The sequence below is a fragment of the Octodon degus genome, unplaced genomic scaffold (genome assembly GCF_000260255.1).
Source record: "Octodon degus isolate 3935 unplaced genomic scaffold, OctDeg1.0 scaffold00098, whole genome shotgun sequence".
NCBI lineage: Eukaryota > Metazoa > Chordata > Mammalia > Rodentia > Octodontidae > Octodon > Octodon degus.
Window position 1 is genome coordinate 6,523,162 of NW_004524674.1, and position 12,829 is coordinate 6,535,990.

At 52.8% G+C, this 12,829-nt stretch overlaps 1 protein-coding gene across 3 annotated transcripts in view; it reads right to left on the bottom strand.

The window, feature by feature from the left end:
* Nucleotides 1-383: 383 nt before the first annotated feature.
* Nucleotides 384-12,829, bottom strand: part of Pik3r5 (phosphoinositide-3-kinase regulatory subunit 5) — a 66,262-nt gene continuing 53,816 nt past the window's right edge. For 2 of the 3 annotated variants that reach the window (XM_004638463.3, XM_023723406.1), the window contains exons 6-19: nucleotides 11,074-11,143; nucleotides 7,942-8,116; nucleotides 7,263-7,416; nucleotides 6,534-6,617; nucleotides 5,574-6,306; nucleotides 5,272-5,434; nucleotides 4,830-4,955; nucleotides 3,987-4,115; nucleotides 3,738-3,831; nucleotides 3,502-3,578; nucleotides 3,184-3,277; nucleotides 3,018-3,100; nucleotides 2,297-2,409; nucleotides 384-2,163 (exon numbers count right to left, since the gene is read on the bottom strand). In XM_004638463.3, the coding sequence (XP_004638520.1) occupies nucleotides 2,022-2,163; nucleotides 2,297-2,409; nucleotides 3,018-3,100; nucleotides 3,184-3,277; nucleotides 3,502-3,578; nucleotides 3,738-3,831; nucleotides 3,987-4,115; nucleotides 4,830-4,955; nucleotides 5,272-5,434; nucleotides 5,574-6,306; nucleotides 6,534-6,617; nucleotides 7,263-7,416; nucleotides 7,942-8,116; nucleotides 11,074-11,143 (2,237 nt within the window). In that variant the 3' untranslated portion in view covers nucleotides 384-2,021. The remainder of the gene's footprint in view (nucleotides 2,164-2,296; nucleotides 2,410-3,017; nucleotides 3,101-3,183; nucleotides 3,278-3,501; nucleotides 3,579-3,737; nucleotides 3,832-3,986; nucleotides 4,116-4,829; nucleotides 4,956-5,271; nucleotides 5,435-5,573; nucleotides 6,307-6,533; nucleotides 6,618-7,262; nucleotides 7,417-7,941; nucleotides 8,117-11,073; nucleotides 11,144-12,829) is intronic. The other variant, XM_023723407.1, reaches the window with a different exon arrangement.

Genomic DNA, 12,829 nt, shown 5'->3' on the forward strand with positions numbered 1-12,829 from the left:
TAGGTGGTAGGTGCAGGACTGCCTGTACATCCATCAGCAACAATGTACCCATAAGCCTACCTCCTCTCTGGGCCTGGGGTGCAGGGACAGCCGCATACACAGGTTTAGATTTCACAAGTGAAATTACACAGGAAACCTCAACTACTGGGTGCTTAGGTTTAGGATCTTTTGTCAGGGTGTATCGTGGGGCTTAACTAAAACACTTGACAAATATATTTTCTATATTTCTATAAAGTAGAAAATTACAAAAATAGAACAATTCCCTAAGACTTTGTTTTGTTATGAATGAAATAATTTATATGTAACTGGCCTAATATTTAAGTGTCAAGCAGCAAAATAATGGTAGCTCATTAAATACAAGAAAAATTAAATTTTATTTGACAATAATATTAAATTTCATACATTAGTTCCTGTACATTTATTGATCATGTAGCAGATCAACTTGTTTGCATAATAAAAAGGATGAATTTACATAGCTGACAGCTCTTCTGGATGGCTGAAAATACATGGCGTATGGCTGAAAATACACCATTCCCCCCAGGGCAGGGGAATAGTGGCCCAGTGGATCTGTCTACTTCTCTCCAATCATGAGTAATCTGGACCAGGATTTTATGGGCTCCCATAAGCCTGGGACCTTTCAAACAGAACAAATCAGAGGACAAGAAAGAGGCAACCAGTGCAGGAACCAGGGTTGTTTCCATGACCACTTTTCCCACATGTACCGCTGACCCAAGCCTTGGTCCTACCCTCCTGGTGCCTTAGCCACCTTTGTGTCAACTCCGCAAACCAAGCCAACCTGGACGCTTCAGATGTTACTCTTGTGTTCTACCATGTGCTGATCATTTCCCATGCACGAGCCTCATGTATCCCCAGTCAGTCACTAAGCGAGCTTGTGATTCAGTGCCCCCATCCTCTAGCCATCTTGCTGAGGCGCCAGAATGGTGCCAGTGAACTTGTGCAGCGCTATTTCACCCATCTTTGGGGGTGAAACGGGACAGGGAGCAATGGGATTAGTCGGACAGAGAAGGGGTAGAAGGCAGAACACCGGAGCAGCCCTCTCTTGCCCCTGCCAAGCACAATTCCTTCTTTGGAAGGTACAACCGATCACTCCTTCCTCTCTCAGTCTGAGTTCTGCCTGACTAGGGGGTGGGAAGGAGTGAGTGGCAAGCATCCAAAAGGCAGCACGGATCCCGGTGACCAGTGACAAAGGACTCAGCCTCAGGAGGGCAATACGCTGGGCGCTTGCCAGGAGCGAGGCACTGGGAAAGGTGCTTTGTGTACAGTTTCAGGGTTATAAGGAAGTCTTACTTCCCTCTCATTTTAGTGCTGAGGAAATGAAGGTTCAAAGAATTTCATCAGCTTCCTCTGGTTATTGAGCTAGAAAGCAATCGAGCTGCTACTGAATGTAAGCCTGCTGTGTTCCCGGGATCTCAGATCCAGAAAGTGGTTCAAGGGAGAACCTGTACCAGGTCCTGACAACAGAGAGATCAAATGTTACAAATGTTAGTGCTGCTTTGTCAGAAGACACTTGAGACAGAAAAAATGTGGCGGGGGAGGGCCTGTGAGATATGTGATATGGTAGTCAAAAGACGGTATGGAAAATCTGGAAAGAAAAGATTCCTCCAGATTTCTCCCACCTGTGTCTCAGAGTAGAGAGGACTGAATTTCAGAAAGAGACACACCATGTCTTCAAGAAAGTAAGGCTGGGCCCAGAAAAGGGCTGGGAGAGGAGGCCTAACTACAGGCCAGAGCACCCTGTGGAGGCCAGCTCTTCTTTCTTCCTTTGCTGAGAGAAATCTGAGAGGTTATGCAGTCAGGCCACTGTCTCCTAATGTCTGCTTCATTCCCAGACATCTGAGGGCCCAGAAACTACCTCCCAACATGCTCATGGTCTGCTACAGGCCTACACAGAGACCGTGATGCAACACAGGGCGACTCAGTTCTCCACACAGAGTGACAGTCCTAGAGACAGGTCTGGAGGAACCTGCCTGGGGCTTCCTGTCAGTCTGTGCCAAGACCCACTAGGGCAGAGCTCCGCTGAAAGTCATGATGGGCAGGCAGAGGAGGGAGCAGAGGTCGGGTGCAGACCGGGTCAGCGGGTCGGGAGGTCTCTGGGGTGGTGGGCTGCTCTTCTCTGGCTTGTAGCAAGGTGACACTTCACACCTGTGGGACAAGGCAAGGGTATGTGCAGACAGCACCCTCCTCCAATCCCTCCAGGACTCTGGATCAGAACAAAAACTACTCTCCCTCCTGGATCCCTCTTTTGCTGAGCCAAACCAGGGTCCCCTTTGCCTACCTGATCACACTCTGCAGGATCTTTCTCTCATCCTGGTCTAGACATACAGCAAAAGGACAGCCATTGAAGCCAATGATTTGCACTTTGTTCACTTTGACTTGTGAGGTGCTGATCTGGAAGGGAGGCCTGTGTCAAAGCCCAGGCCCCAGACACAACACATGCCAGCCCTTGGTAGTTACTTCCCTCAGAGCTGCCCTTCTGCTGCAGGAGTCGGGCTGGTGGTCCATCAAGGCCAATGGCCAGACCAAGGAAGGGGCCTTGAACGCTCCATCAGGCCCTGCCTTCTCTCTGGCCTCTGCCTTTTTGAGAGTCTGGGAGAAGCAAGTGTCCCAGAGGATACTGTGCTGTCCACCCCTGCTGTCAGAGCCCGAGGAGGGAGGGCCACATTTCCTAGACTCAGGGCTCTCCTCATGGTTACCACCCAGCATCTTTGCACATCAATATCTTCTCACAAGACATCCTTCCCTCGCGCACACGCCCAACACTCATGCTTGTTCATGCACTGCCACTGCCCTGGCCCATGCCCCTCATGCCTCTCCAGGCCATCTGCAGACCTTGCCATGGACCTGCAGACCTTGCCATGGACACTCTGTCCCTTACACACAGGCATACGTGCACACCTACACATATACCACACACACACACACACACACAGAGGCATGCACACACACAGGCGTGCACACACATGTGGGTGTGCTCGGAAGGAAAGGGAAACATTTACCTGGTTAAAGCCCTTCTTGGACTTGGGGTTCTGCCTTTTCACCACTTCTGTCAGGGTTAGCGTCAGCGCCTCCATGCTGGAGTCTGAAGGTCAGGGGGTGCTCAGGCCAGGCTCAGGACCCCTCCCTGCCATGCACCCCTCCCCCTCCACCGGCCGTCCCACTCACCAAGCTCCTCCTGCTTCTGGCAGGCCTTATTGAGGTTGACAGAGGTACAGACTTTCTCCACGTCGCTCCAGCGGCTCCTTCCGCTGATGGCCCCCTGAAATGTAGCACAGCCAGACCCCCTCAGCCCTGGCCCCTGCAGCCTTGGGAGGCCCTGGAGGCCAAAGGCCAGAGATGCCTGCTCCCTGGCCACCTTCTCTCAGCACTCAGGCAAGGGCTTGCTGCTGGGCACACGAACAGAGGAGCTGCCTTTGGGCCCAAGCGCTGGTGGAGGAAGAATCAGGGCAGACTGCAGGGAAGGCGATTCGGGATTGGTTTTACCTTGCTGTAAATAATCCGTAGTGTTAGAGGGACGGCCTCCCGGTCGCCATCGATGCCCAGCCGCTTGCTGCCAGGACCTGTGCCACACAGATATGCTCTCCACCTTCCTTTTGCTGCTCCTCACGGACCCCATAACCCCACCTCCCTAGGATGCTCCCTTTCCCCGCCCCATTCAGGGATCCGCCCCGTTCGAGGCCCCACCCTCCTTGGCTCCGCCTCCACCCGGCGGTAACCACCTGAAGCCTTGATGGCTCTCGTGGCCGCAGAGTGGCCCAGCTCCAGAGAGTGGATGAAGATCTCCGTGGTTTTCTCCCCATTGACAAAGGTCAACTAGAGAAAGCAAGGAGCGCGGGCGTCAGTGGGTGTCCCTTGGGAGGGGCGAACACACTTGGCTCTTCCAGCATGACTGACGGGAGTAGGGGTCTGCATGCTCAGCAGGGCTCCACTGGGACCTGGTGAATCTGGGAGGAGTCTCGCAGCCTTACCTCTGTTTGATAGACCTGTAGGAGCACCGGCCGGGCAGCAAAGCGGCAGTAGTAGAGCAGCATGTCGGCCAGGATGGGCAGCTGGGCAGGTGAGCCCTCCAGGGGCCTGGATTCAGCCTTCAGGGAGTGCTGCGGTCAGTGCGGGAGCCAGGCCAGAGAGAAGGAGACAGAGCCAGGACAAAGAGGCCACGAGAAGAAGAGAGGCAAAGGCACACAGGAAGAGGAGACAGAATGGGGAAAGAAGCGTGAGATGGGAGCGGGGGAGGGGTGGGGCAGGGAAATGCCTCCCTACACCCTCACCTGGCATAAGGTCCCCCTGGAGGCCTCTGGCCAAGCTGGATAAGCCAGAAGTTATGTAAGGAAGCTGAAACTGAAGCTTCAGGAGCCCTTCTAAGGACCCTTTCCTGTCACTCCAGTGACCCATGTCTTGCGATTAGCATCCTGAGTTTAGCTTCTATCCTGTGATTCACTCACCCTCCCTGCTTTTTTTTTTTTTTGTTTTTTGTTTTTTGTTTATGTATTTGGTACAGGGTCTCACTACACAGCTCCAACTTGTAGTGATCTTCCTGTTTTCAGCTTCCCCAGCACTGGGATTACAGGTGTATGCCACCACACCTGGACTCAGTTGCTGGCTCAGCATGCCTTGGGGGCAGGGCTGGCTGGGTGTGCAGGACTGGGGATCAAATCCTGGTTCCTATGCTTGCCAAAGCAGGTGCTTAGTCTGCTGAGCTATCTTGGCAGTCTTCCCTCCCTGCTTTTTCCAAGAGTCTTGGTCCTCTATGAAGGGTCCTCCCAAAACCAGAGCCAGTGAGGCTCTCAAACCCAACCCCACAGGCCACTTACCTGGCACAGGACTTCAGGGGGCAGGTTCATGAGGCCCAGCACGTTGCGCTCATACCAGGGGTCAAGCATGCCGAGGTAGTGGGAGATGTCATTGGTACTGTCCTCCCATGGGCCCGGGCCTAGCTCCTGGGACAAAGGATGAGAGCCATTCCTAGCTACCCAGGAGGCCTGGCCATCCCTGCTGCAGGGCCTGTGAGTGTAACTGCAGCCCTAGCTTTTCCCTGACCTTGAAGATGTGTGACAATTTTTAGTCATTGTCGTATGGCAATGTCATGCCCCAGTACAGAGCAGGGGCCTGGGAGTGAGGGCAGGCAGAGGAGGGACCCTGTAGACACAGGTGATCATCCTTGATAGCTCCCACCCAGACCCCCTTTAGGTTCCTGGAACCCCCTCGTGACCACTACACTCACCCACCCCACGTGGCCCATGGCCGGGGACATACTGTAGGACTAGGTTGTCGCAAGGAGTCTTGGGCGAGTGGAGACGTCTTGCTTGGAGGGGCTGGGCAGGCACTAGAGCTAGTACCATGGCTTCGCTTCACAGGCACATAGAAGAACTGAAGCTTGAAGAACCGAGTGAGGAGTGGGTGGGTGTTCTCCAGCCTCCTGGCAAAGAAAAGATAGGGAGATATGAACCCCGGGTCACTCAGAGGCCTTAAGCCTCAGGCTGTGGTTTCCACCGGCATAACAACCCTACCACACAGGTCCAAGCAATTTTATTCTATGGTGACGTTATGCCTCTTACCGGAGGTTACTATATGCCCGAGCCACTTTCCCTGAAATCCGATCGGAGCCAAAGACAACAACCCGTAGTGTGGAAGCCTTGGGGTCCTCATCCCCACTCAAAAAGGGGCGGCGACGCTGGTGGCATGAAGAGGGGGCCAGGAGCCAGCTAGGCAGCTGGGCGCTGAGCTGGGGCTGGGGCAGGGAGCGGGAGCGCTGGGCCCGGGAGTGGGGCTGTGCCGGAATGTCCAGGGGACTGCAGAGGCTCCCCGCTCGCCGCAGGGGCAGGGCTGTGTCCGAGTTAGTCTCCAGGCCCCGAGAATCCCTCCGCAGTACCAGCTGGCTGGTGCTTTTGAAGAGTTTATAGATCTTGTTGAATTTCTGCCCAGGCCTGCGGTGTCCCCGGTGCCTCTCGCTGCCAGGCCTTTTGGGCCACTCAGAGGCACTCTCCTCACTGTCCTCCACATAGCCACTGTCCATGCCATCTGAGAGGCCCGAGACAAAGGAGGTCAGCAGGTGACGGGACAGCCCTGGCCCTGAGGCTTGGGAGGAGGCAAGGGACAGGGTGGAGTCATGAGAAGCAAAAGAAAGGGTAGAGAGCAAGGAGTCTCTCTCGGTACAGTGCCCATGGGTCTCCAAGTCCTCTTCCTCCTCCTCCTCCTCTTCTTCCTCCTCTTCCTCTTCCTCTTCATCATCCCCCAGGATGCCTGGCTGTAGCAGCTCCTGCTCCTTCAGGAGGATTTCCTGCAGGATATCTGTGGAGAGGCAAGGGCACTGTCTGGGTGGGTGGTCCCTGAACCCCTATGGAAAGGCAATGGGCTCCTGCAGACTTCTGAGGAAGAGCCAGAGGTTCTCAGGGCCAGCACAGGCCTCAGGGCGGCGCCTCTACTCTGCTTAGGGGAGTGTGTGGGAGTGAGAGGACCAGAAGGAGAGCTTGGGCAGTGCAGGGCTCGGGACCCCCAGAGCCAACCCCACTCCTTACCAAAGCTGTCCTGGTTCCAGCTGTAGGTGTAGCACCTGGCAACAGGGATGGGGATGGTGTAGAGCTTCCCAGGGTTTGCAGTGTCTGTTATCGCGAGGACAGGAGAAGAGGGTTGAGGGGGGACCTTGGAGAATGGCTACCGAGTCTTCTTGCTTTACAGAAAACTTGAACAAGCACTGGCAGAAGGCCAGACTGCTGGATGGGCAGAGGCCTGGTTAGAGCTGGAATGCCTGACTCCAGGCCAGAGACGGCACACCCTTCACTTGCTTTGGGGAGATGGCCAAGTCAGTCTCTGAGCATCATCTTACCACGTCCCCATGGGAGAACAGAACTACCCTACAAGGGTGCTATAAGGGAACACCTAATGGGTCCTCAGAGCCTGTGCTCTTTTGTTCTATGGTTAGCAAGACTGTAGGAAGAACATTTCTGAGCTCCTTTGGGGCAAGACATGTTCATGCAACAGAGGTAGGCTCAAAGGTCTCCGTGCAGAGGCCAGGCATGCAGCCTCTGCAAAGTCTTTGCCTAAACCCCAGAGCCCTGTGCCTCTGGCGAGCCTTGAGCACTATCCATTCGCCTGTGCATAGCCCGCACCTGCAGACAGGAGAGGTGCCCTGGGCAACGGAGGGACAATGAGAGGTGAGGAACCAGATCCTGGCAGGCAGCGGCCCCCTGGATGACTTACCCCAGGGCAGGGAACTCAGGGGGAGCTTCCTGTCCCCAGAGCCTCACCTAGGACCCTCGGGAAGCCGGCCTTTTCTCCTATTGCCTGCAGCTTTGTCTTGAGCCACTGCCGGGCTTTTGTCACATCTCCGATGCTGGATGCCAACTCCTGTGCTTCTGCCGTCTCTGTGAAGATGTCCTCGAGTTCTGCCAGGGTCTTTGACTGAAAGCCCAGGAAGAGACAAGGTTTGCTCCTGCCCTGTGGCTGGGCTGCCTGCCTTAGTCAGCTTCCAGGGTATCACCAAGGGCAGCAGTGACCAGTCTGGGGCCCAGCCTCATTGCCCACCTTGTGATGGCCATCCAAAGAACTGGGCCCCCTCTATACTCCTGGGAAATGATCAGAAGAGAAAGGCTGGGGGGTGGGGTGCACACTGCAGAGCAGGAGAGACTTCAGCTTCCTTCCTGCACCCCAGAAGGGAAGGGCTGTCCAGGGTGACACAGCTTACTGATCACAAAGCCAGGATAGCAGCCAGACCTCTGTCTAAGGCTCATTCCTATTGCTGTGCTAAGTCCCTTCTGAGGCACCAGGCCTCAGGCCCCAGTCCCACTGCCCAGTTTACCATCTGACTCTGCCCTGGCATGACCCTTGGGTTGAGGAAGACCAGTGCCGACCAAAGAAGGCAGCAGAGATGGAGCAGAGAGGGGGGTACGCCTCTTGAGAAATGCTGTTGGAGCCCCAAGTCCCTACCTGCAGCTTGCCATGCAGGCCTGGAAGGTCACAGTGGGCTCCAAAGGTGGCCTGGAAAGCATGCAGGAGCAAAGTAGTGTAGGCACTGAGGGGCGAGTGCTCAGGTGCGCTCAGCTTGTTGGCCACCGAGAGGAATTCGGCCTCCACCTCCACTGGGTTCAGCAACAGCACCGTGCTGGGGACACAGAAGGCCAGCGATGGGACCCAAGACAGGCTGCAGGTCAAGGGACAGTTGCATGCCTTGGATTCTCTTACATCCCAGCAAGGGCTCAGCAAGTGACAGCAGGAGGCCAGGAGAATGGTGGAGGGGCCGGAGGAGCCGGAGGGTACACTCTCTAAGGGGGACACAAGCTGACTTCTGAGTATTTTCTAGCTGGAGATTTCAAAGACCTTTTTGAAACTGAGGTTAATTTTTTTTTTTCCCCAGAACCGGGGATTGAACTCAGGCCCTTACACTTGCCAGGGAAGCGCTTATTCCACTGAGCCATCTCCCTGGCCCCTAACTGAGGTTAATTTTTAACAATTCATTTTACCTTTCTTTTTATATAGACATCTTTCTCTACTGGACATCTGAGTGGATTCAAATTACTCAAAAGAGGAGTTAAGGTCCTGAAGCCAAGTAACCATTTCACGGGGATGAGCTCTGTGTGTCTGTGTGTGCGTGCGCACACATGCATACGCTGAAATTCCTCATGGAACCAGGTAGCATCCGGTTCCTCTGCCCATGGGAACACCTTTTGATTAGCCCAAAGCAGGCTAGTGTTAGGCTGGGGGTGAGTGTTACTCTGCCTTCCTTTCTCCTGAATCTATAGGCTCCCTTTCAGTGCCAGTGTTAACATTTCTTTACTATGGGTACTTGCAAATGTACCCAAGTGTTAAGAGAATTGTGAAGCCCAAGGTGCCAGGAACAGTTAACAACACGAAGTCTTCCCACTCTCCCCCACCCCTGCCAGCACTGTGCAATCTCAGAGCACGCTAGAGCCATCATGGGGCTGTTTCCATAGGGGCTCTAGGATGGCCTACTCCGGCCTGCTCACATCCTCTTACAATTCCATACTGTGTTGAAACCCAAGGCAAAGCAGCACCGTGCAGGTAGGGTTCCCTCCAGGCTCTGTGGATATCTGTCCTAGGCCATGCAGACAGAGCTGAGTGCACATCAGTGGGAAACTGATTCTGATTTCTCCACTTGTGAGACAAAGGAGGCAGCGCCCCTTTCCCTTGCTGAGCACTTGATGGTCTTCCCTTGGACATATACTGAGTACCAGCGCGGGCAGGACTGGACTAGACAGGCCCCTGCCCTTGCTGACTTGCGCGATTTCTCTGCTAAAGATCTTGTCATCATTCCCACTCAACTGATCATGAAACTCTCAGTCCTTCTCGCTAACCTCTCTGTGTTTCAGTTCCCTTACTTGGAAAACACCTTTCCCACAGAGTTAACTTGAGTTAACATATGTGAGTATGATGTGAATGGTGCCCAGAGCCCAGTAATTGCCTGAATGGTGTTGGTGGCTACTTACCAGCCCATCTGCCTCAGCTCCCTAAAGATATCTCTTTAATATTTGCTAAACACAGTAATCTACCTTATCTAAGGTTTCAGTTCCTTCAGTTAGGCATGATCTGAAAATATGAAATAAAAACTCCCAGGAATGAATGATTGATCAGTTTTAAATGGCACACCGTTCTGAGTCATGTGTTGAAGTCTCAGGCAAAGCAGTTTCATCCCCCGGGACATGACTCATCTCTTGTCTAACGCATCCGAGCTGTGTGCACTACCCTCACGTTCATTACAATTATCACATTAATTGTGCTTGGGCTCCAGTAAGCCATATTTTACTTCACAGTGGCCCTGCAGTGCAAGAGGAATGATGCTGGCATTTCAGATACACCAAAGAGAAATTATGTGGAAAGCTGCAATTTCTTAGAATCAGAAGGATAATTAAAAATATAATGAAAGTTTACATTTTAAAATTATTTCAGTAAAAGATATATAACCATGAATCCCCCTTACTTTGAACATACTTATTCCACTGTTCCTGGCAGTGTGTCCCCTACCATAGTAAGTTTAAAATGGCTTAGATATTCACTGTATTTTTCAATCATCCCAGTAGGCAGGGTTTGTTCTATACTATTTCAGTGTGTTTCCAGTGGGTAAGGATTGCTCTACAACATGTTGATGTCCTTCCTGTCTCTCTTGGCACTTTCCACAGGTTTTCTTGTTTGCTGGCTCTACCTAGGTGTGTTTCATGTGTCTCAGAAGCATTTATTCTGTGGTTCACTGCAGTGAACTCTTCAGGCAGTGGAGGAGGAAGGATGGGGTTGCTAGAATCTCGGGGCTGGTGGAGCCTGGGCTCCCAGGGCTCCCACCATGTCAAAGTGACACGGACAGATAGCACCATACACTTCCAGGCCTCCAGAGGGGCCTCAGGGTGGTGTTGTTTTTTCTACTACCTTTCAAACTTCAGGCAGTACCCTCGGAGTGGGTAGTGAAATCAGTCTGGGAGGTCCCAGCCAGAACTTATTATTGAAATGAAGTAGATTAGGGCAGAGAGCTTATCCTAGAGGGTAGCATTAAGTTTCATTCCATGAAACTTGTTCAGCTCTGTGCATATGGGGAATGTGTGTGTGTGTGTGTGTGTGTGTGTGTGTGTACACGCACGCGTGCGCATGCGCCTATGTGTGTATATTCATGTGCCAGACTATCATATAAGTGCATTTTTCATTATAGGTCTTGTTCAGAAATGTTTGGAAGATGCTGTCACAGTAACAGAAAACATTGTGAAATGAGCATAGGCCTTTGTGTAAGATTAGAGAGTGAAACATCTGCTCAGCTTCTGTGACGTTGGAGAAGTTACTTGGCCTCTCTGACCTCTGGTTTCCTTATCAGGCAAGTAGAGATGAATGCAAAATGTGTGCCCAGCACCTGGTGCGACTGCTGCTGGTCTCTTTCGAGACCTGCAGGAAGTTACTCCATCAGAACAGTGAAGTTATGCATAAATATACCACTCGTCATTCCAGGGGCTACCTGGTCCCCGTAAAGCCCAGTATCCTGTGCCTGCCATGGGAGCGGCTTCAGTGACAGGATGGTACAGGAGGGAGGTCCTTGCCCCATTTATCCCTCCCTTGGACACTCACACGGTGGAACTTCGCTGACTTCTGAGAGGCAGGCCCTGCTCAGCTCTCACCAGCCGCTGGTAGGAGATTCCTGTGGGCCAACAACAAAGAGAAAGGATTCATGGGCCTGGGTGGCCAGGAAGGAAGTTACTGGATGAGGTTCCAGATGACCCTGGGGAAGGGAGCTGCTGTTTGGGTCCTCTGTGTGCCCAGCACTAGGAACACCCCCAGCCTTTGTGACCACAGCCTCTGGCCCCCAAACCCACACTGAGCCCTGCCTGCCCTCCCTTGGCTCTCCTCAGCCAAGGACCCCCTCAGATATGCTGCATGGGGCCAGCTCCTGGGCTGGGGTAGCCCAGCGGGGAAGGCAGGGATGCAGGAGGAGAGCTGGCTTTTCTGTGTGGCTGCGGGTGGCTCACGCTACTCTAGGGCCTCAGTTCCTCCCTGTGAGCGGCAGCATGGAGAGGTAACCTCGAAGGCCTCTGAGTGTCTGTGAGTCCCAGCTCTACCACCGGGAGTGTTTTCCTTTTTTAGAGATTTAGAGGCTGAGCATCTGGAGAGGGAGCACCCGGGCACAGGGGCTGCCAGTCTCACCCTGCCTGGCTGTTCCCAGTCTCTAACATTGCTCTGCCCACAGGCTGGCATCTTCCTGCAGTAAGGTATGCCAGGCAGTCCTCAGTGCCTTTGCCCAAACTCAGCAGTATCCATGCAACAACCTTCAACCTCTGCATCTCTGCCTGGCCTCCTGTGCCCCTTGGTGCCACAGCCTGGCCTGGTGTGGCTCTCTGTGAAGTATCTAGACTCTAGGACCTGGCCCAGCTCAATCTGCTCCTCCCTACCTCTTTTACCTTCCTCTCTCCTGTGACTTCAAACACACGAAGGGGAAAGCAACCAAACGTTTCTGTAACATGTCTCTGTGACTAACAAGTAGTCTCTCCACAGCGCTACCCGGTTCCCTGTCAACCTTGGGGAAGAGATTAAACCATCCACTCATGCCCAACTGGGGTAAACACAGGCAGGCCTGGGGCTCCAATGCAGCAGGCTGCCCTCTTGTCAGAGCTCAGCGACAGTCATAAGGGAGTCCCCATCTTGGAAATGCATCTCCCTGGTCTGGGGCTGAGAGGACAGAAACATGTTCCTGGCTACGCCAAGCCCAGACAAGGGGTTTAGAGACAGCTGTAAATGGAGCAGAGAGACTGTGACTTTTGTTTAGGAAATGGCAGAAAATTACTAAGTCCTGCTCTTCTAACTTGGGACCTGTTTGCTTCGACTGTTCGCCTTCTGTGTGATATTTAGCTTTTGGAATTGCGCCATGGTTACAAGCTCATATTATGCCTATTTTGCGAGCAGAGTAGTGAAACAGCGGCTGCTGCTCTCAGTATCTGGAACACCATCTGGTGGCTTGTCACATACATTGCAGATGAAAGCCACCCGTAAAGCCCCCTGCAGCACCTCAAAATAACTGCCACAGAGACAAGCAGATATTCTCCCCGTCTCCCTCACAACAAAACAGAGACAAACAAAACCATCTCTTGGCCTTGTTTCTCTTTCCTTTCACTATTTAACTTTTTTTTCTAGTGCCAGAGCTCAAACCCAGGGCCTTGCACATACTAGACAAATGCTCCGCCACTGAGCTACAGTCTTGGCCTTCTTTCATCATGTCTTTTTTTTTTTTTTTTTTTTTTTTTACTCTTTTTTTGAGTATTGAGTTTTGTGGGGATTAAAGTTCTTTGAAAGGTGGGCTTTTTTTTTTTTTTTTTTTTCGGTACTGGGGATT